Here is a 19,874-nt window from a genome sequence, read left to right on the forward strand (position 1 = left end):
AACCCTTCTCAAAGATTTCTAATACTCGGAGAAGTTCTTTTTTTTTTTTTTTTTTGAGACGGAGTCTCACTGTCGCCCAGGCTGGAGTGCAGTGGCGCAATCTCGGCTCACTGCAAGCTCCGCCTCCCGGGTTCACGCCATTCTCCTGCCTCAATACTCTGAGAAGTTCTACAGTGAAAAAAGAAAGAAAGAAAGAAAGAAAACAAGGGAAATATATCTAATGTACTGTTTCTGAAACTTATTTGTCTATTAAACACTTTTTAAAAATCATCTTTTGAAACAGGGCTTGGGAAACACTAGCCAGGATTTTTCAGGTCTTTGTCAGTTCTGAAACTAGGATTCCTTCTAAAACCTATATGATGTAACTGATAAAGTTAGATTTAAACATGAGTGAGACTCCACTTATAAACTAGGTTATAACAAGGAAATTCAAAGGATATTGTAAATGCAGAGGCAGCACAGTGAATGAAGTAAACACTTGAAAAACAGCATCATAGGTCATGCGTGGTGGCTCATGCCTGTAATCCCAACACTTTGGGAGGCTGAGTTGGGCGGATCACCTGAGGTCAGGAGTTCGAGACCAGCCTGCCCAACATGGTGAAACCCCGTCTCTATTAAAAATACAAAACTTAGCCGGGTGTGGTGGCAGACACCTGTAATTCCAGCTACTCGGGAGGTTGAGACAGAAGAATTGCTTGAACCCAGGAGGTGGAGGTTGCAATGAGCCAAGATCGCACCACTTCACTCCAGCCTGGGAAACAGAGCTCCATCTCAAGAAAAAAAGAAGGAAGGAAGGAAGGAAGGAAGGAGAGAGAGAGAGAGAAAGAAAGAAAGAAGAGAAAAGAAAGAAAGAAAGAAAAGAAAAGACAGAAAGAAAGAAAAGAAAGAAAGAAATGAAAGAAAGAAAGAAAGAAAGATACCATCACTGCTTTGTGTGGAGACAGCTTCTGTGTTCTTTCAGGACAACTTGAGAAGTTTTACCAACAAAAACTCTCCTGGGATCTCCATTTGTTCATTCCATAAACATTGAGTGCTTATGGTGTGTCAGGGATTGTTCTAAACACTAGCATGATAGATGGCATCATGAGACACCAATGTGTGTCAGAAGAGAGCTCTCATTGCAAACACTAATTTGTACAGATTTTTAATTGCAGCATGAGCAAAAGTAGCTAGCAACTCTGCTAGTTACCAGCAGATGGCAGTAGCAGTCATTTCTTTACTGGCATTTTAGATTGGGAATGTGTAGAAGCACCACAACCTATCATCAGAACTACTCTGTGGTGTCAATGTGTGACTTAGGGACAGTTATCTAACCCGTCTGGAGTGAAGCTTCCCTATTTAAATACTAGAGATAATAAAAGCACCTACCTCTTAAGTTGTCTTGAGAGTTACATGAGATAAAACACTTGAAGTGCCTTATCTTCAACATGAAGGAAGGGTTAATAAACGCTAGTTATTACTTAGTATGGTTGATACTGTTTTTTTGCCATTTGACAAAATGTCAATTATCCAAAAGAGGAAGAGAAGCAGATGGCTAAAAGTTGTATTGCTTCATAGAGCAATAACAATATCAGCAATAAAGGAAAAGAAAATCTAAATATCTAAAAAGATAACAAAGGGTGCAATACAATCTTAAGGTAATCACTAGAAAGAAAGCAAAAATCTGAGCAGGTTTTTAAATTACTACTTTTCCAACAGGTCACTTTTAAAGTATTTTGACTGTCTGATAACTCCCTACCTGCGCTAACTCAACATAATTGTGAATTATTTGTAAATTTCCTATTCATCAAAGATGTAGCAGATTTGCAAACAGAGTTTCTAGCTAGATAGCCAAGGGAATCATGGGGCTATTAGACAGTTAACTTTTTTTCTTAAGCTTATTGTTTATTGGAACAAAAGAGAAGTTGTTTCAAGGCTAGGACCTCCGGAATGACTCAGTTAAAATGAGCCAGAATTCAGAATTTAGAAGCCTCAGAGCCAGCTTACCTCACTTCTTAAAAATATTTGGAGGAAAACGCTAGGGAACTGAGTCGTAATGGGGAGGTGGGTAAGAGAAGTAAAATCCTCTTATATACCCTTGAGAGCTGTTTGAACAGCAAAGATTCCCAAAACAGAGACAAACTATTTCTAGGGATAATCTATATATGCAAATATAACTGTTTATTGAATGAATTCATCCATATGGGAACGATTATGATGCTTCAGGACATGGATGATTTCACTACAATCTCAAGAGTTCAGTTAAAGAGGAAAACTTTCCATTTGCAATCCAAAACATCCCACACTTTTCTCTGGTAACAAATAGGGAGGTCTCAAAAGACAAGTTATCCTTTTTAGGAGATCTCCACAGCCTGAACTAATGAGCAACTGAACAATAATAATCTCATTTTTATGACAATTCATGTGACAACATTGAACAATGGGAAAATAGGAGATAAGCAATGCTGATGAAATGTGTCAGTGGCTTAGCATCATTCATGGCTATTATTATTTTTACTTCTTATGTGGCCAGATTTTTAAAACAGAAAATTTGGAAAGATTTCTCAAACTGCTATTTTCTCTTTTTAGGTTGACTTATTTATTGCCCCCACTTCAGAAATTACTTTTTGAAATTGCCCCAGATATCAGGTTCCAGAGGACAGAAGCAAACAACAAAGGTTAATCCTGAGTATATAGATATTAATAAAAATAGAAAAGAAATGTGAAAAATAAGTACATTCACTAATAAAAGTAGTTTAGTATTCTTTTTGTGATTGATCAATATGCTAAAAATACAACACACACACACACATACACACCAAAGTTAGTAAAACTAAACAAAAACATGTATAGCCCATCATTCAGCATCCACAATACAATGATTTGCTGAAATTTCTCTTAATTTTTTCTATGTTTTATGCCAACTTTATTGTGGTAGCAGATTGTGGTATATTCCCTCCCCTAGAGCATGGAAGGGACCTGTAAATATGATGGGATCTTTCGTTATTAGGTTGTGTTATATGTAGTATAGATGACTTTAAGAAAGAGGGACTAGGGTGAGGGGGAAAGGGAGAGAGAGCATTAACCTAATGCATGCAGGGCTTAAAGCCTAGATGACAGGTTGATGGGTACAGCAAACAACCATGGCACTTGTATACCTATGTAACAAACCTGCACGTTCTGCACATGTATCCCAGTACTTAAAGTTAAATAAATAAATAAATAAATAAATAAATAAATAGAGAGAGAGAGAGAGAGAGAGAGAGACTAGCCAGGTGCAGTGGCTCACGCCTGCAATCCCGCACTCTGGGAAGCCAAGGCAGGCAGATTGCTTGAGTCCAGGAGTTTGAGACCAGCCTGAGCAATGTAGTGAAACCCTGTCTCTACTAAAAATACAAAAATGTTAGCCACGCATGGTGGTGTGCACCTGTAATCCCAGCTACTCAGGAGGCTGAGACAGGAGAATCACTTGAGCCTGGGAGGTTGAGGCTGCAGTGAGCCAATATTGTGCCACCGCACTCCAGCCTGGGCAACCACAGTGAGACCCTGCCTCAAAAAAAAAAAAAAAAAAAAGAGAGAAAGAGAGACTATACTTGGTGGTCCTGACCAGTCCAGGTGAGTCCTTAAAAAGGACAAGTCTCTTTCTGGTGAAAGACGTTAGAAGCATGAGAGGAGTTTGATGCAAGAGAGATTCTAGCTTTGCTCACTTTGAAAATGGAAAGGGGCCACATGCCAAGGAAAGTAAGCTGGCCCTCGGAGCTGAGAATGGGCCCTGAGTGACAGCCAGCAAGGAAACAGAGATTTCAGTTCCATAATCACAAGGAACTAAATTCTGTCAACATCCTGAATGAGGTACAAAGCAGATTCTTCCCAATAACCTACAGAAATAAACATTTCTAGTAATATATATATCATTCTGAGAGTTATTTTATCTTTTCTGATTTCCAAAAATAGAATCCCCATGGAATCTGAGGTTAGACAAATGTATGCCTCCTGTTACCACAAGTACACACTCTTTTGTGTCTAGATTTCTTTTTCTTAGCATAATGTTTTTGAGATTCATCCATATTGCCATATATAATATTAGTTCATTTCGTTTTATTGCTGAGTGTTTCTCTCTATTTTATTTTATTTTATTTTATTTATTTTTTTGAGACAAGATCTCACTCTGTCACCCAGGCAGGAGTACAGTGGTGGGATCATGGCTCACTGTAGTCTCGACCTTCTGGACTCAGGTGAGTCTTCCATCTTAGCTTCCCAGGTAGCTAGGACTACAGGCACACACCACCATGCCCAGCAAATTTTTTTTTTTTTTTTTGAGACGGAGTCTTGCTCTGTAGCCCAGGCTGGAGTGCAGTGGTGCCATCTTGGCTCACTGCAAGCTCTGCCTCCCAGGTTCACACCATTCTCCTGCCTCAGCCTCCCGAGTAGCTGGGACTACAGGTACCCACCATCACACCTGGATAATTTTTTGTATTTTTAGTAGAGACGGGGTTTCACCTTGTTAGCCAGGATGGTCTTGATCTCCCGACCTCGTGATCCGCCTGCCTCGGCCTCCCAAAGTGCTGGGATTACAGGTGTAAGCCCCCACGCCTGGCCTAATTTTTTTTTTATTTTTTGCAGACACAGGGTTTTTCCATGTTCCCCAGGTTGGTCTTGAACTCCTGGGCTAAAGTGATTTGCTCACCTCAGGCTCCCCAAGTGCTGGGATTACAGGTGTGAGCCACCATGCCCCACCGAGTATTTATTTTAATGTATGAATATGCTAAACCTGTGTATCCATTTATCTGCTGTGTGCATTTTGCTTCAGTCTAGTTTTTGGCTATTACAAATAAAAGTGCTATAAACATTCATACATAAGTCTTGGTGGGAACATATGTTTTTTATTTCACTTAGGTAAATATATAGAGGCAAATAGCAAAGTTGTATGTTAATTATCTGCTTAACTTTGTAAGAAACTGCCAACATATTTCCAAAGTAATTGTATTATTTTACATTCCTACCGTCAATTGCATGGGAGTTCCCGTTACTCCACATCTTCTCCAACACTTAATATTGTCAGCCTTATAAATTTTAGCCATTCTGGTGGATGTGGTGGTACCTCAATATGGTTTAGTTTTTTTGTTGTTGTTTGATTGTTTTATTTTGGGACACGCTCTCCTCTGTCACCTAAACTGGAGTGCAGTGGCCTAATCATAGCTCACTGCAGCCTCATACTCTTGGGCTTAACCCATCCTTCTGCCTCAGTCTCCCAAGTAGCTAGGACCCCAAGCACACACCACCATACCCAGCTAATTTTTTTTTTTTTTTTTTGAGACATGGTCTCGCTCTGTCGTCCAGGCTGGAGTGCAGTGGAGCAATCTTGGCTCACTGCAACCTCTGCCACCCAGGCGCAAGCAATCCTCCCACCTCAGCCTCCCAAATAGCTGAAACTACAGGTAAGCAACACCACACCTGGCTAAGTTTTTAATTTTTTGTAGAGATGGGATTTGGCCATGTTGCCCAGGCTGGTCTGGAACTCCTGGGCTCAAGTGATCTGCTCACCTCAGCCTTTCAAACTCAATACGATTTTAATTAGCATTTCTATGATGATTAATGGTATTGAGCCCCTTCTCATATTCTCATTGGTCATCTGTATATTTTCTTTGGTGAAATGCCTGTCTAAATGTTTTGCTCATTGTTATCATTGAGTCATAAGAATTATTTGTATATTCCACATACCATCCTTTGTCAAATATGTTATTGAGAAAATGTGTTCCTTTTACCTTTTCTTAACAGTGTAATTCAAGGGGCAGCAGTTTTTAATTTTGATGGAGTTCAATTTATCAGTTTATTTTTATTTTATGACTTGTGCTTTATGAATGCAATCCAAGAAAATTTTGTGTACCCCAAACTGTGAAGACTTTCTACCATGTTGCTATCTAAAAGATCTACAGCTTTAACCTTTACGTATAGCTTTTGATTCATTTAGAGTTAATATTTGTTATGGCATGAGGCAAAGGTCAAAGATCATTGTTTTCCATATGGATAATCAGTTACTTCAGCACCATTTATTGAAGAGACTATTCCTTCTCATTGAATTACCTTGGTACCTTTGTAAAAAATCAATAGATCAAGTATGTGTGGGACTATTTCTGTACTTTCTATTCTGTTCTGCTGATTTATAAATCTATTCTCTTGCTGGGCACAGTGGCTCACACCTATAAATCCCTACACTTTGGGAAGCTGAGGTAGAAGGATCACTTGAGGCCAGGAATTTGAGACCAGCCTGGGCAACACAGTGAGACCTTGTCTCTAAAAATAATAAAAATAAAAATCATTAGCCAGGCGTGGTAGCACACACCTGTGGTTTTTGCTACTTGGGAGCCTGAAGCAGGAGGATCACTTGAACCCAGGAGGCTGCAGTGAGCTATGAAGGCATCCCCGTACTGTAGCCTGGGTGATAGAGTAAGACCCTGTCTCAATACATACATACATACAATAAAATGCCAATGTCACTATCTTTTTTTTTTATTTTATAGAGATGGGGTCTCACTATGTTGCCCTAGCTGATCTCAAACTCCTGGACTCAAGCGATCCTCCTACCGAGCTCAGCCTCCCAAAGTTAGCACCTCCCAAAGTTAGTTAGAATTACAGGTGTGAGCCACTGTGCCCCACCCCAATATCATATATCTTAATTGTAATAGCTTTATAGTAAGTCTCAAATTTAGGTAGTATAAGTTCTATAACTTTGTTCTTCAAAATTGCTTTGACTATTTTAACTCCTTTGGATTTTCTATTCTTTTATTTGTTTGTTTTTCTTTTCTTTTTTTTCTTTTAACAATTTGACACCTCTCACTAATACAATGTTTATTTGTTTTTGAGACATGGTCTTACTCTGTCACCCAGGCTGAAGTGCAACAACATGATCCTGGCTCAATGTAGTCTCAACCTCCTGGGCTCAAGCAATCCTCCCACCTTAGTCTCCTGAGTAGCTGGGACTACAGGTGCACACCACCATGCCTGCTTTTTTTTTTTTTTAATTTTTTTTTTGGTGGAGAAGGGGTCCAACCATGTTACCCAGGCTGGATCCTTTGGATTTTCATATGAATTTTAGAATTATCTTGTTAATTTCCACAGAAAATCCTCCTTATATTTTTACTGGGACTTCATTAATGTCTGTAGTTCAATTTAAGAATTGATAACCATATTGACTGAGTCTTCCAACCCATGGAAATTGATATATTGTATAATTATTTACTCCTCATTACATTGTCTTAGCAATGTTTTGTAGCTTTCACTGTACATGTCTTGCATCTATTTTATTAAATTCATCCCCACTTATTAAATACTTTGATGTCATTGTAAATACTAATTTTTCATTGCTGGTATGTGAAAATCCAATTCATTGTGTATTGTCCTGTGTCCTACAACTTTGCTAGACTCATTTATTATTTCTAGTAGCTTTTTTGGTAGTTTGCTTAGGATTTTCTTTTTTCTTTTCTTTTCTTTTTTTTTTTTGAGACAGAGTCTCGCTCTCTCGCCCAGGCTGGAGTGCACTCGGCTCACTGCAAGCTCCACCTCCCGAGTTCATGCCATTCTCCTGCCTCAGCCTCCTGAGTAGCTGGAACTACAGGCACCCGCCACCACGCCCAGCTAATTTTTTGTATTTTTAGTAGAGACGGGGTTTCACCGTGTTAGCCAGGATGGTCTCCATCTCCTGACCTCGTGATCCGCCCTCCTCGGCTTCCCAAAGTTCTGGGATTACAGGCGTGAGCCACCATGCCTGGCCTGCTTAGGATTTTCTATGTATACAGTCATGCCATCTTCAAATAAGACAGGCTTTTCTTCCTTTCTTCCCATTATGTCTTTCATTTCTTACTCCTTATTAGAATTGCTAAGACTTCTAGCATAATATTGAGTATAAATAGGAAGAGTAGATACTCTTGTCTTGGTTCTGATTTAAGGAGGGAAGCATAAGGGGGACTAAATGCTTTCACCAGTAAATATAACATTAGTTATAGGTTTTCCATAGATTCAATTTATTAATTTGAGGAAATTCTCCTCTATCCTAGTTAATGAGAGTTTTTATTTTGAATGGGTGTTGAATTTTGCCTTATGGTTGTTTGTGTGTGTAAAGAGATAATTGATGTGACTGTTTTTCCTTTTCTTTATGGGATGGTTTTTATTTTGAAATTCAAATTTCTTTTGTAGATTTAGGGCTTTTCAGATTTTTTCTATTTCTTCTTGAGTCACTTTTGACATTTTTATCTTTCAAGGGATGTGTAGGTTTCATTTAACCTGTAAAATTTATTGGCATAATGTTCTTCATAATATCTCCAATATTATCCCTTTTAATATTTGTAATCATGTCCCCCTCTCATTCCTAATATTGGTCATTTGTGTCTTCTATCTTTTTGTCTTGATCAGTCCACCAAGTGTTGCATAAAATTTAATAAATTTTTTTGCAAAGACCCAGATTAAGTTTTACTAATTTTAAAAAGTTATGGGTCCAATTTCAATTTCATTGATTTCTGCTATGACCTGTATTATTTTCTTTCTTCTATTTACTTTGGATTTTATTTTCTCTTCTTTTCCCAGCTTCTCAAAGTCTCCACCAGATGCCCAGAATGAGAACAGATGACTTCCCACTTGGACTGGTCAGAACTCAAATATCTCTCTGCCCTGTGTGAGCTCTAGAAGTAGTTCACCTTACAATTCTCCAGTGGTTTTTGCCTGCCCTTGTGGAGTTTCACCTTATGCCTGTCTGGCCACATACACAGCGAAGACTCAAAGAGACCCCTGTGCAGATTTCTGGAGCTCTTTTCAGCACAGCTCCCTCATCCCTAGAACTCTACCTCGTAACATTCAGCCCCCTTGGCCTCTCTGATCCCTACATCTGCTTGACTCAATAGACTCTGTTTAGGATCCCCCTCTTTGCATCCACAGTCTGGTTATTTCCAGGAAGATATCAGGGGCAATCATAGTGATCACCTTGTTTGTTTCAACTTCTTTTAGTGATTAAATCTTGTCCTACCTGATGTCCAATGTTTGAAAAATAAAAGCTTTTTACGTTCTGCATATTTTTCTGAGTTTTTGTGGGAGAGAATGTCCAATCCTTGTTATTCCATTGCAGCCAGAGGCAGAATTTCCCTCACTACAGATTTTTGAAGTTTTCTTTTACTTCCATGCTCTTCTATGTCCCTTGTTGGGGTTTGTTTGTTTTGGTCTCTGGCTTTCATGGTAGAGGCTTTCCTCAAATGTCAGTGTGCCTTTGATGTCTGTATTTACAGTGAGGCATAACAAAGCTGATCTGAAGCTTTACATGAATGGGCAGGCTTTGTCAAATGGTGGGTCTCAATTGAGGGGGACAGGTGGGGACTTGACCTATTCACTGGCCAGTCCCTGTAGGTCAGTATCTCATAGGTTTTTCATTTAAAGATGATTAATAATATAGGAGAGGAATTCTCCAATTCTCTGACTGGAATTATAAGCCTTGCTGCTAGACTTCTGATAACTAAACAGAGAATGAATTTTTGAGGGGTTTATATTTAGGAATATTTCCCTTTCCATATGGTATGGCTTCTCACTTTCACCCTCTGCTGTTCCAAGACTAGGTCTTTTTTGGTTTAACCTCTCCAAAGAGTTAATTTCCCATCTGAGGCAGCTGTGCAGGGGGTGCATAGACTGGCTGTGTGAGGTAGGGGAGGCAATCTATGGAGTGTCTAGAGCTTTTAAAATCTGTACCAATCCTCCTTCATTCTGTACTTCCGCATTTAGAGATAACTTATGTATCTAGTTCCTGAGATTTTTCTTGGATTCTGCTATAGAAATTAACTTGCTTTTTATTCACTCTCTCCCCGGAGGGTTAGAGTTTATCTTTCACTTGTCTGCTAAGTCAGCTACCATGCATCTATTAGCTTTCTCAGATCCAAAATGTTGAATTTTCTTGTTTGTTACTATGTCCTATTTTCTTTGTCCTTGTGGCTTTATGCTTCTTTTTTTTTTTTTTTTGAGATGGAGTCTCCCTCTGTCACCCAGGCTGGAGTGCAGTGGCATGATCTCGGCTCACTGCAATCTCTGTCTCCCGGGTTCAAGCAATTCTCTGCCTCAGCCTCCAGAGTAGCTGGGATTACAGGTGCCCACCACCATGCCCAGCTAATTTTTTTTTTTTTGTATTTTTAGTAGAGAGGGGGTTTCACCATCTTGGCCAGGCAGGTCTTGAACTCCTGACCTTGTGATCCACCTGCCTCTGCCTCCCAAAGTGCTGGGATTACAGGCATAAGCCACTGCACCCAGCTGCTTTATGCATTTTTATATAAATTATTAGGCTTCTTTTTTTTGAAAAGTTAAAAACTCTTTAATTCTTTATTCCTGGTACTACTATCACAATTTACAGGGCCATATACCTGATGTAACGAAAAGAAAAAAAAAAGTTACAAGAGATAAAAGACTTCAGGAATGTACATCTAATTGACACTACATTGCATTAATCAATAGCTGTATTTTTTGCAAACTGTGGCTATGACAGTCCTGAAAAAGAAGGGTTTCCTATTTAAGCTGCAGTAACTTTTCTAACTATGGATAATTGTTCCTTTTATGGCAGATTTTTCCAGTTCTTCTAATGCATTTGAGACGACTGTCTCAAAGTAACCTGCTGCTTTCCTGGTAACCCCTCATTTTAACTCCTGCTAGGAACTGAAGCCCTTTTTTGCTGTTTTTTAGAACCTTCTGCTATTATATCCACCACTTTTACCACCAGATCCATAATCACCACCATAGGGACTGCCCGAGCTTCTTCCACCCAGAAAGTCTCCTTTCATGGGTCCATAATTTGATTGCTGTTGTCCACTATAATTTCGAAAATCACTATACTTCCCACCACCACCATAGTTACCACTGTCAAAATTTCCTCCTTCATTGCAACCATCACATCCTCCACCATTGCCACCATATCCATCACCTTGGTTTTCATGTCCTGGTCCACCACCACCATAGCCCCCTATTTTACTATAGCCAGGACCACCACCATAGTTGCCACCATCACTTCCAAATCCATTATACTCACCATCACCTCCTCTGCAACTACCTCTGCTTCCAGCACCTCCATCATAGCCTCCTCTTCCACCAAAGTTTTCACCACAGCCAAAATTACCTCCACCGCCTCCAAATTTTCCTCTGTGACAATTACAACTTTATCAACTGTATTATGATCCTAAAAAGTTATGGCAAAGCCAGGTGCAGTGGCTCATGCCTCCCAAGCACTTTAGGGGCCAAGGTGGGAGGATCGCTTGATCCAGGGAGTTTGAGACCAGCCTGAGCCACATAAGGAGACCCCATCTCTATAAAAAATTTAAAAATCAGCTGGGTGTAATGGCACATGTCTTTGCTCCCAGCTACTTGGGAGGCTGAGGTGGGATGATTGCTTGAGCCCATGAGGTTGAGTGAGCTATGATCAGGCCACTGCACTCCAGCCTGGGTGATAAAGTGAGATCCTGTCTCGAAATAAAAAATAAATAAAAGTAAATTTTAAAAAAGCAAATCCCCTCTTTTTTCCACTCTGCCTGCCTTCCATAACATCTATGGTTTAAATAGTGCCATACTTTTCTTTCCTCTCTCTCTCTCTCTCTTTCCTTCTTTTCTTTTTTTGAGACAGGGTCTCTCTCTGTCACCCAGGCTGGAATGTAGTCGTGCAATCTTGGCTCACTGCACCCTCTACCTCCCAGGCTCAAGTAATCCTCCCATCTCAGCCTCCCAAGTAGCTGGGACCACAGGCACGTGCCACTATGCGCGGCTAATTTTTGCATTTTTTTGTAGAGACGGGGTTTCACTATATTGCCCAGTCTGGTCTGTCCCAAACTCCTGGGCTCAAGCAATCCACCCACTTCGGCCTCCCAAAGCATTTGGAATTACAAACGTGAGCCACTGCACCTGGCCTTGCCATGCTCTTCAAATTACATTCTTCTCTATCTTCCTTGATATCACAAACAAAGATTTTCTTCATGGTTAGATGGGCACCAGGCCTTATAGAATCCTCTCTAGAAACAGCTCTCTTTGGTTCCAGTACACACCTGTCAGCCTTGTGTGGTTGAGGACAAGTCGCTGTATCCACCTCTTTAACACGAGAGTAAGTCACAAAACCAAAGCCTCTGGAATGTGTTGTTTGGGAGTCTCTCATTATCACACAGCCTGTGAGTATGCGCCATTTCTCAAACTATCGTCTGTATTTTCAAAGCTGAGAACACAGTAAACAGTTTTCTCAAGTGCTCTGGTTCCTTTGGATCATGTGCCTCCATTTTGAGCCCGGACTCGCCTTTTCCAAATTGAGTTCAATTTGGGACTGAGAGGAAGAGCAGTCTTCTTTTTTAAGAATAGTTTTAGGTCTACAGAAAAATCGAGCAGAAAGCACAGAGAGTTTCCATATGCTTCCTATCCCAGCGGTGTCCCCTATTATTGTTTTGCATCAGTGTGGTACATTTGTTACAAGTAATGGGCTAGTAATAATATTGATACAACATTATTAAAGTCTATAATCTACATTAGAGACTTGATGCATGTTTTATTCTTCTCCTCTCATTGGAAAGTGGCAGAAATAAATATAAGTATTAAATCTTCGAGGGTTAACAGAAAGTCTTCTATGTAGGCCTTTGGCTACTTCTCTCCTTTTTGTCACCCTCAAAATTCTAGAGTCATATGTATTCCCTTTTTCCCTTCATCTTTTCCATCTCTTCATCATGCTTCAACCCATTGTACTTTATCTTCTCTGTCATTTTACTAAAATGTATCTTTCCACAGAAAACAATACCTCCTTTATTACTAAGTTCAAGTATGCATTATTATTCCTTATCAAATTTGACTTTGTAGCAGCACAGGACACTGTTAACCCTTTCTCCCTTCTTGAATTATTTTTTACTTAACTTCCCAACTTGATATCTTACCTTCCTGATTCCCAGCTACTCTAATCATTGATCCTTTACTTTCTCTACATTAGCCATTAGCCATTCTCTCTCTCTCTCTCTCTCTCTCTCTGCTTTAGCCAGTCTCTAAGATGGTCCTCAATGATTCCCAACTCTTGGTATTCACATTCTTGTGTGTCACCTTCCTCCATTGACCTGGGTTGATCCATGTGACCAGTAAAATAGAACAGAAGTGATGGTATGTCATTTCCAAGATTAAGTTATAAAAGATGTTGCTTTTTTTTTTTTTTTTTTTTGGTCTTGGTCTTGCTCTCTTTCTCCTCTAGACTGCTCCATGAGGGCTGCATGAAGCAGCCACATAATTTACCATTACAACCTCTGGCAAATAGTAAGTGCTCAACTCATATTTGCTGAGTCAATTTATATAAGAACCTTTCCACATTTTATTGCTTCCTCTCTCCCCCTCCTACGAATTTCTATAGCACTTACTGAACGCATTTTGACATCTAGCACATTTTGTATTTATTATTTTATAAAAGGGCTTGGCTCAGTTGAGCCTTCTGAAGGAGTGTTCCCTCACCTACTATGTGGCTGGCACTGGGCTAGTTGCAGGGCAATCGAAGCTCATCTTGATCATCCTCCTAGAGAAGGAGCTCCTTGTAGGTGAGTGGGGCCAAGCCCTGGTCACCTGTATGCTTCCCAGGGAACCTAGCCTAGGAGCCTGTAGAGTAGCATAAAAACTATAGTAAAATGGGTTGGGTGTCGTGGCTCACACCTGTAATCCCAGCACTTTGGGAGGCCGAGGCTGGCGGATCACTTGAGGTCAGGAGTTTGAGACCAGCCTGGCCAACATGGTGAAACTCCATCTCTACTAAAAATACAAAAATTAGCCCCATGTGGTGGCACACACCTATAGTCCCAGCTACTCTCCTTGGGAGGCTGAGGCAAGAGAATCACTTGAACCCAGGAGGCGGAGGTTGGAGTGAGCCAAGATCACGCGCCACTGCACTCCAGCCTGGGTGACCAAGCAAGACCCTGTCTCAAAACAACAACAACAACAACAACTATAGTAAAATGAACATTTACCTGGAAATCTCAAATTCTGAGTTCAATCTTTGACCCTTAAGGCTGTGACTCTGGGCAAGTCACTCCACAAATGTGAACTTATTTCCTCATTGTGATAAAGATATAGTAATTATACTTTTTACCCAAGGAGTCACTGGGTAGCTCAGATATGTCAAACCCTTATTTCCTCACTTGTCATAGGTCACTTATTGTCAGATGAATCGTGGATTTCATAATATATTTTGCATTTGTGTTGGGGATGGGGTGTGAGAAGCATGATTTTAACCGTCTATACCAATTATAAAGCATTCAGATTTCATTAACTTTAACATAAGAAAATGTTTCTTTGAATCAAGACAACACATTATCTATTGAAGTGTTCAAGTGTTCTGAAGTTGGAAAACCATTGTAAAACTGGGAGCTCTAATTATGGCACATTCAAACAGATGTGTTCTGAACTAATGACTGAGTTGATTTTCCTCTTTTTTGTTCAGTCATGTGTTAAGGATTCGTTCTGTTTTATTATTGTTATGAAACATTGCAAACACATACAAAAGTGAAAGCAATGCCTTCCCATGGATCTGATATCCAGCTGCAACAAAAATCAACACAGGGTCACTCTGATTTCGTCTATATCCCTACTCAATACTCTCCACCCCCCACCATCCCCATGGGCTATTTTCAAGCAAATCTCAGGTCTCATATAATTTCATTTGTAAATACTTTAAAGGATTATTGTTTAATGGCCATTTACCTTCCACCGTCTTCTAGTCAGAGATAAACTAAGTTTTCTTAGAGGTGTTTGCAAGCTTAGTTCACATTGCCTACCCTCCTGAAAGATCTTTATTAATCAAGTTGAAAAATACACTTTCTTAAGAAGGCCCCTTCCCCAGTGGTTACTGGGGGTGGAAGGTAATCTTAAAATCATTACTTGGGGAGTAAAATGCTGGTGGTTCCCACATTTCTGAATACCTTTCCATTTTAAAACCAGTTCTTAATGCAGTAGATGAGATCAGAAACTGACCTATGTAAGTTTGTGATTTTTTTTTTTGTTAGAGTGCTGATTTCTTCTTAACTTTTTTGTTTGCTTTATCTCCATGGGTTTAATCACTACATGATATGGTTCTAATGATAGTATGTTATGTCATTTTAGGGACACTATTTTCTGCAAACTTTTTTACTCAGAGTGTTTTCTGACCATAATGCATTACAAAATGTACTATATAGATGTGAATATATGCTTAGAATTAAAAATAAAAATCCATGGATAAGTTTTCAAAATAATGTTGCCACTCACTGTATGTTTCAAAAGAGATGGGGTTTCACTATGTTGCCCAGTCTGGTCTGTCCCAAACTCCTGGGCTCAAGCAATCCACCCACTTCGGCATCCCAAAGCATTTGGAATTACAAATGTGAGCCACTGCACCTGGCCTTGCCATGCTTTTCAAATTACACTCTTCTCCATCTTCCTTTTCAAAATAATGTTGCCACTCACTATATGTTAAATGTTAAACATTTTACAGATTCAAATGCAGTAGGGATTCTCTGAAAAAGTTTTATCTTACTAACAGCTTTCAGATTATCAGTACTAGTTGTATGGCTTAAACACAGCCACATGTAAATACTTACTTAGATGAAGCTATGGCTAATCACATATGTAATGCAATCAGTTTCATGTAGTGGTTTGATCACTCGTTTATTCAAGACTATATAAACAGGGATGAATTTGAGGAAGTTGGGGTGATGCAGTGAGAAAAGTTTGTTTTTGCAGCAGTAGCAGTAGAAGGGGCAGGCCGATTCAGTAAACAAGCACACATTTCAGAATGCAAACTGCATTCTCCAAGCTGGCACCATGGTTTTACGGTGCTAGGGATGTTTACTGCTTGTTGGGTTTGCAGCTTTATAAACAGTGCTCCTTGGAGTTCTCTGCTTGCTATTCTGAAACATATTTGAGTTTTGCAACCGAGAAGTAAATGACTTTGATTTCCAAAATCAGTCAGTCATTTTTCAGTGTTGTGATAGGAGATTCATTTGAATTCACTTCTTCAGAGATGCAGGAGCCAATCAGGATCCTGTTGCAGTGAAAATGATTCTTTTATTGAAACCCCAGCTTCCTTTAAAAGAAGCCAAAGAGTACTGAATTACAGAACTGCCATACAGCCTTCCCTTTATTCTTTCCATCACCCAGGCCACAGGAAAAAAAAAAAAAAAAAGACAAACTTTTGTTCTTATTTTCACAAGTTATCACATGGTTTGGAAACTTCAGGGCATTTCTGAAACTTCATTGGTATGTGCCAGAAAAGTCCTCTTTAACACACCAGGTTGAATGAAAGACAGTTTGAGATGTTAATTTCCATTTACTGCAGAAAAAATATATTTAATGCATTAAGGAAATGTCTAGCTTAAAGAAATTGCCCACTTTTGAAACAAATGGTTGGAGGCCTGAGGTCCAAAGCTCTAAAATCAGTTAACAAATGTTTATTGAACACCTATTTTGAACTAGGCTGTTGAAGAAGTTTAAAAGTCTAAGATAAATTCCCACTTTCAACTCACCTACAGTCTAGTTGGGCAGAAAAAATCCAAACTCAGGGGACAATGCAAGAGTTAGATAGTAAAACCAGACAAATATACAAGCAATGAAACACGACACCATATGGTTGGGTTTAGAAAAGTGTGTTTCAGGCAATACATATTGTAGAGGCTTAGGGATCACAGTAATCTGAAAATCCCTGGAAAATATTCACAAAGAAGGTAGACCATTGGGATGGGTTTGAAAACATAGATAAGAATCAGATAACCTTAAGAGGAAGGAGGAAGCAAACAGTGAGTCTGGTTGTAATAGAGAAGGGAGTGGGAGAGGTTAAGGAGGGTGGGAAGGGGCCAGGTTGGCAAATCCTTAGTGGTAAGGCCTGGCTGTGGGGCTGAAGATGATTCTAAGGGGTCCAAGGTCAACAGCAGTGTTTAAAATTAGATTGCCAAGTGCACGGATTCCCTTTCCTTTCCTCCTTTTCTGTCCTTTAAAAGCAGAACCTGATTAGACAGTCTGGGACATTCCTAGCCCTAGGCTAAAAAGCAGCGATTGAGGCACAAAGTATTCTTGGCCCTGAAGTTGAACCTCTGGGGATGGAGCTCAGGGAAGTCATAGGGAGTTTGGGCCCAGGTAGGATCAGACCTATCCGCAGGCTTACATAGGCTCCAGTGATTAAAGCTCAGCTTCCCGAATATGCCCCGAGGATAAAAGAGACTTTTCCGAGTGAAAGGCATTTTCCAAGGCGCTCTCAACGGGAATGTCTGAGATAGCGAACTGCGGCTGCAGAGCACCGGCTGAACACACACAAAGTGTCTTCTCATGGTATGATTAGTGTTCACAGGGTTCGTCTAGCTCATCAGAAATGAAGAATAGCGATGATGAAGTGACATGTCACCGGGAGGGTTGAAAAAGAAAAAGTGCGTAAGAGGGTCCCAAAAAGAACCAGCTTCCGTGTAGACGGGTCTGCAGAATCTGCAGTCTCCCGTCTTCTGGGTCCCCTGGCCCGCCCCGGAGTGGGGACAAGGAATTGGAAAGCCCGGCTCATCCGGCTCTCCTCCCTCGCAGCCAGCAGATGGCTCCCGGGCTCTCTCGCGAGCCCGCTCGCCCCCTCTCCAGACGCAGGGCTTTTGCGGTTTGGGAGGGAGGCTGCGAGGAGGGGCGCGGTGCCCGCCGCCGCCACCGCCACCGCAGCACCGCACAGCGTCTCTCCTGGGGGTGCGACCTACGCCGGGGACCCAGCGCTCGGGCACCGGAGGCCGGCCTCGCACCGGTGCGAGGCCGGCTCTCGCGAGGTGAGGAGGAAACGCAGGAGGAAGAGGAGAAGGAGAAGGAGGAGAAGGAGGAGGGCCGGAGCTGCCCCCGCCCAGCCGGAGCCCGGCAGGAGCGCGAGGAAAACCTACTCCCCCCGCCCCGCGCCGCTCTCCCCGCCCTCTCCCACGCCTTCCGCTTTCACCTAGGGCTGTAGGTGCGGCGCGGAGGCTGGGCGGGAGCTACGCCGGCCCAAGCCCCGCCGGGGACCAGCGAGCCGGGAGGAGGAGCAGGCGCCACAGCCGCCCCGCGCCCCGCGCCCCGCGCCCGCTTGTAATCCGGTCCGCTCCTTATTCAGCCGCCGGGAACTGCGAGGAGGCGTCATGTAGCAGCAGCAGCAGCAGCAAATCCGCCTCGCATTTGCAACTCTTTTTTTTTTTTGGTGGGGCGGGGGGCGCGCGGCAAAATTCTGTCTCCGCCCCCCCTTTTCTTGCCCACTTCCATTTGCAAGCTGCATCTGCCTCTCTAAAAAAATTGAGGAGTTCGGGGAAGGGCAGGGGACCATAAATCAGAGTTGGACCTGCAATAACCCCCACACCTACAGGGCAACCATGACCGAGGAGAGCTCTGACGTTCCCAGGGAGTTGATAGGTAAGATTCACGCGGTTGTTGGTTTTGCACCTTCCTCTGCGTACTCCTCACCTCTATCTCCCTTCCCACCTCTGCTTTCCCGCAGGTCTCGAGAAGTCTTGGCGCCCCTTAGGGCAGAGTGGTGTTGGGCAGGGTCACTGGGGGTGCCGGGAAGTTTGTTCCCATCCGACCGCCTCTAGAGCCAAGTGCAGAGAGGGAAGGCTTCGGGGAGGAATCGGGAGTCCTCGGGAGGTGGGTGGGAGGAGGGTCTCGACTGTGAGCCCTGGGCACCTCCTCTTGCCCAGAAGCGGGGATCCAGGTTGGCGAAAGAAGGGGGCGGGCCACCTTAGACTTGGGAGTTCTGCAAGCGAGGGGAGCCCTTTACAGCTCCCAGCCCACTGCCCCAAACTCGGGAAAGTCCGGGAAAGCCTATTGGAAGGACAGGTGGCGAGCGCACAGTAGGTCGTCTCCGGCACGTGTCAGGCGCCTTCCTGAAAATGCCCCGCGGGAGATGATCTTCTGACACGCAGACTTGGGGGAGTGGGCGCTAGTCTGGTAAAATGACTGGGCTTGGCAAGGTGTGGCTTGGTGTAGCCAGCTGGGAGCGAAAGGGTTACAGGGCTGACGCAGACTCGGGCCAGGAAATAGAGGGTTAATGATAAAAGCCTTATTTTAATAATGATTAACCTACCGATTCTCCCTATAGGGGATCTCTTAGGGAACCCGTGTGTGTTACCCTGTGCAAGGTGACCCATTGTTTGAGTACCTTGAGGTTTTTTTTTTTTTTTTGGTGGTGGTGGGGGCGGGGCTGGTTAAGTCTTGGGGTTTAACTTAATTATCTGGAGGGTTAAAATGGCAGAGCTGAAATAGGATGGGAGAGTGTTCTGAAAACCTAGCGTTTAAGCATGTATATGTGTGTAGCATGTTATACTGTAACAAGGTATGTGCGTCTGTGTACAGATGTGTTTTGAGCCCTAGTGACCTATATTCCCTACTGTACCATTCTTGGCACACTACACAGCCTACAGCTCACAAAGATGATGTTTAATCGGCGCTGACAACAAGAGGAAGTTCTGAGCACCCGTTGATCTCCATGTGTGGAATTTGCCCCTCTGTTGTTCCTTTTAGCTAATAATACTTTGGAGGAATTTGTGTATGCCCTTTCGTTGGTGACTGTTAACTCGGCAGGTAAAACTTGATGTAGAGAGGCTGTTGCTAGGTTTGTATGGAAGCCCCTACTTCTGCTGAATTACAGACAAACCTAATCTTTTACCAGAATTTACAGTATGAAATTATTCACAGACGCACGCGCGTGTGTGTGTGCGCGCGCGCGCACACACACACACACACACACACGCACCTCTCATCATGATCCCAGCAGGTCCTCTTCTCTCTCCCCAACCCTGTGGAGTCTGCATCTTTTGCTGGAGTGAGTGACCCATCCGGTTCTGGGAGGCTGCGAGCTTTCCAACACCCCAAGCAAACGCCAGAGGCTCTGAAGACGCCTCCAGAGGTCCTGAGAATGA

The 19,874-nt window shown here is 42.1% G+C and overlaps 1 protein-coding gene across 15 annotated transcripts in view; it reads left to right on the forward strand.

The window, feature by feature from the left end:
* Nucleotides 1–17,896: 17,896 nt before the first annotated feature.
* Nucleotides 17,897–19,874, forward strand: part of CARMIL1 (capping protein regulator and myosin 1 linker 1) — a 340,308-nt gene continuing 338,330 nt past the window's right edge. For 13 of the 15 annotated variants that reach the window (XM_009450613.5, XM_054686631.2, XM_054686635.2 and 10 more), the window contains exon 1: nucleotides 17,922–18,369. In XM_009450613.5, the coding sequence (XP_009448888.2) occupies nucleotides 18,330–18,369 (40 nt within the window). In that variant the 5' untranslated portion in view covers nucleotides 17,922–18,329. Of the gene's footprint in view, nucleotides 18,370–19,874 lie in introns of all 15 variants that reach the window. The other 2 variants (XM_003311043.6, XM_530908.8) reach the window with 1 other exon arrangement.

This window comes from Pan troglodytes, chromosome 5, assembly GCF_028858775.2.
Source record: "Pan troglodytes isolate AG18354 chromosome 5, NHGRI_mPanTro3-v2.0_pri, whole genome shotgun sequence".
Taxonomy (NCBI): Eukaryota; Metazoa; Chordata; class Mammalia; order Primates; family Hominidae; genus Pan; species Pan troglodytes.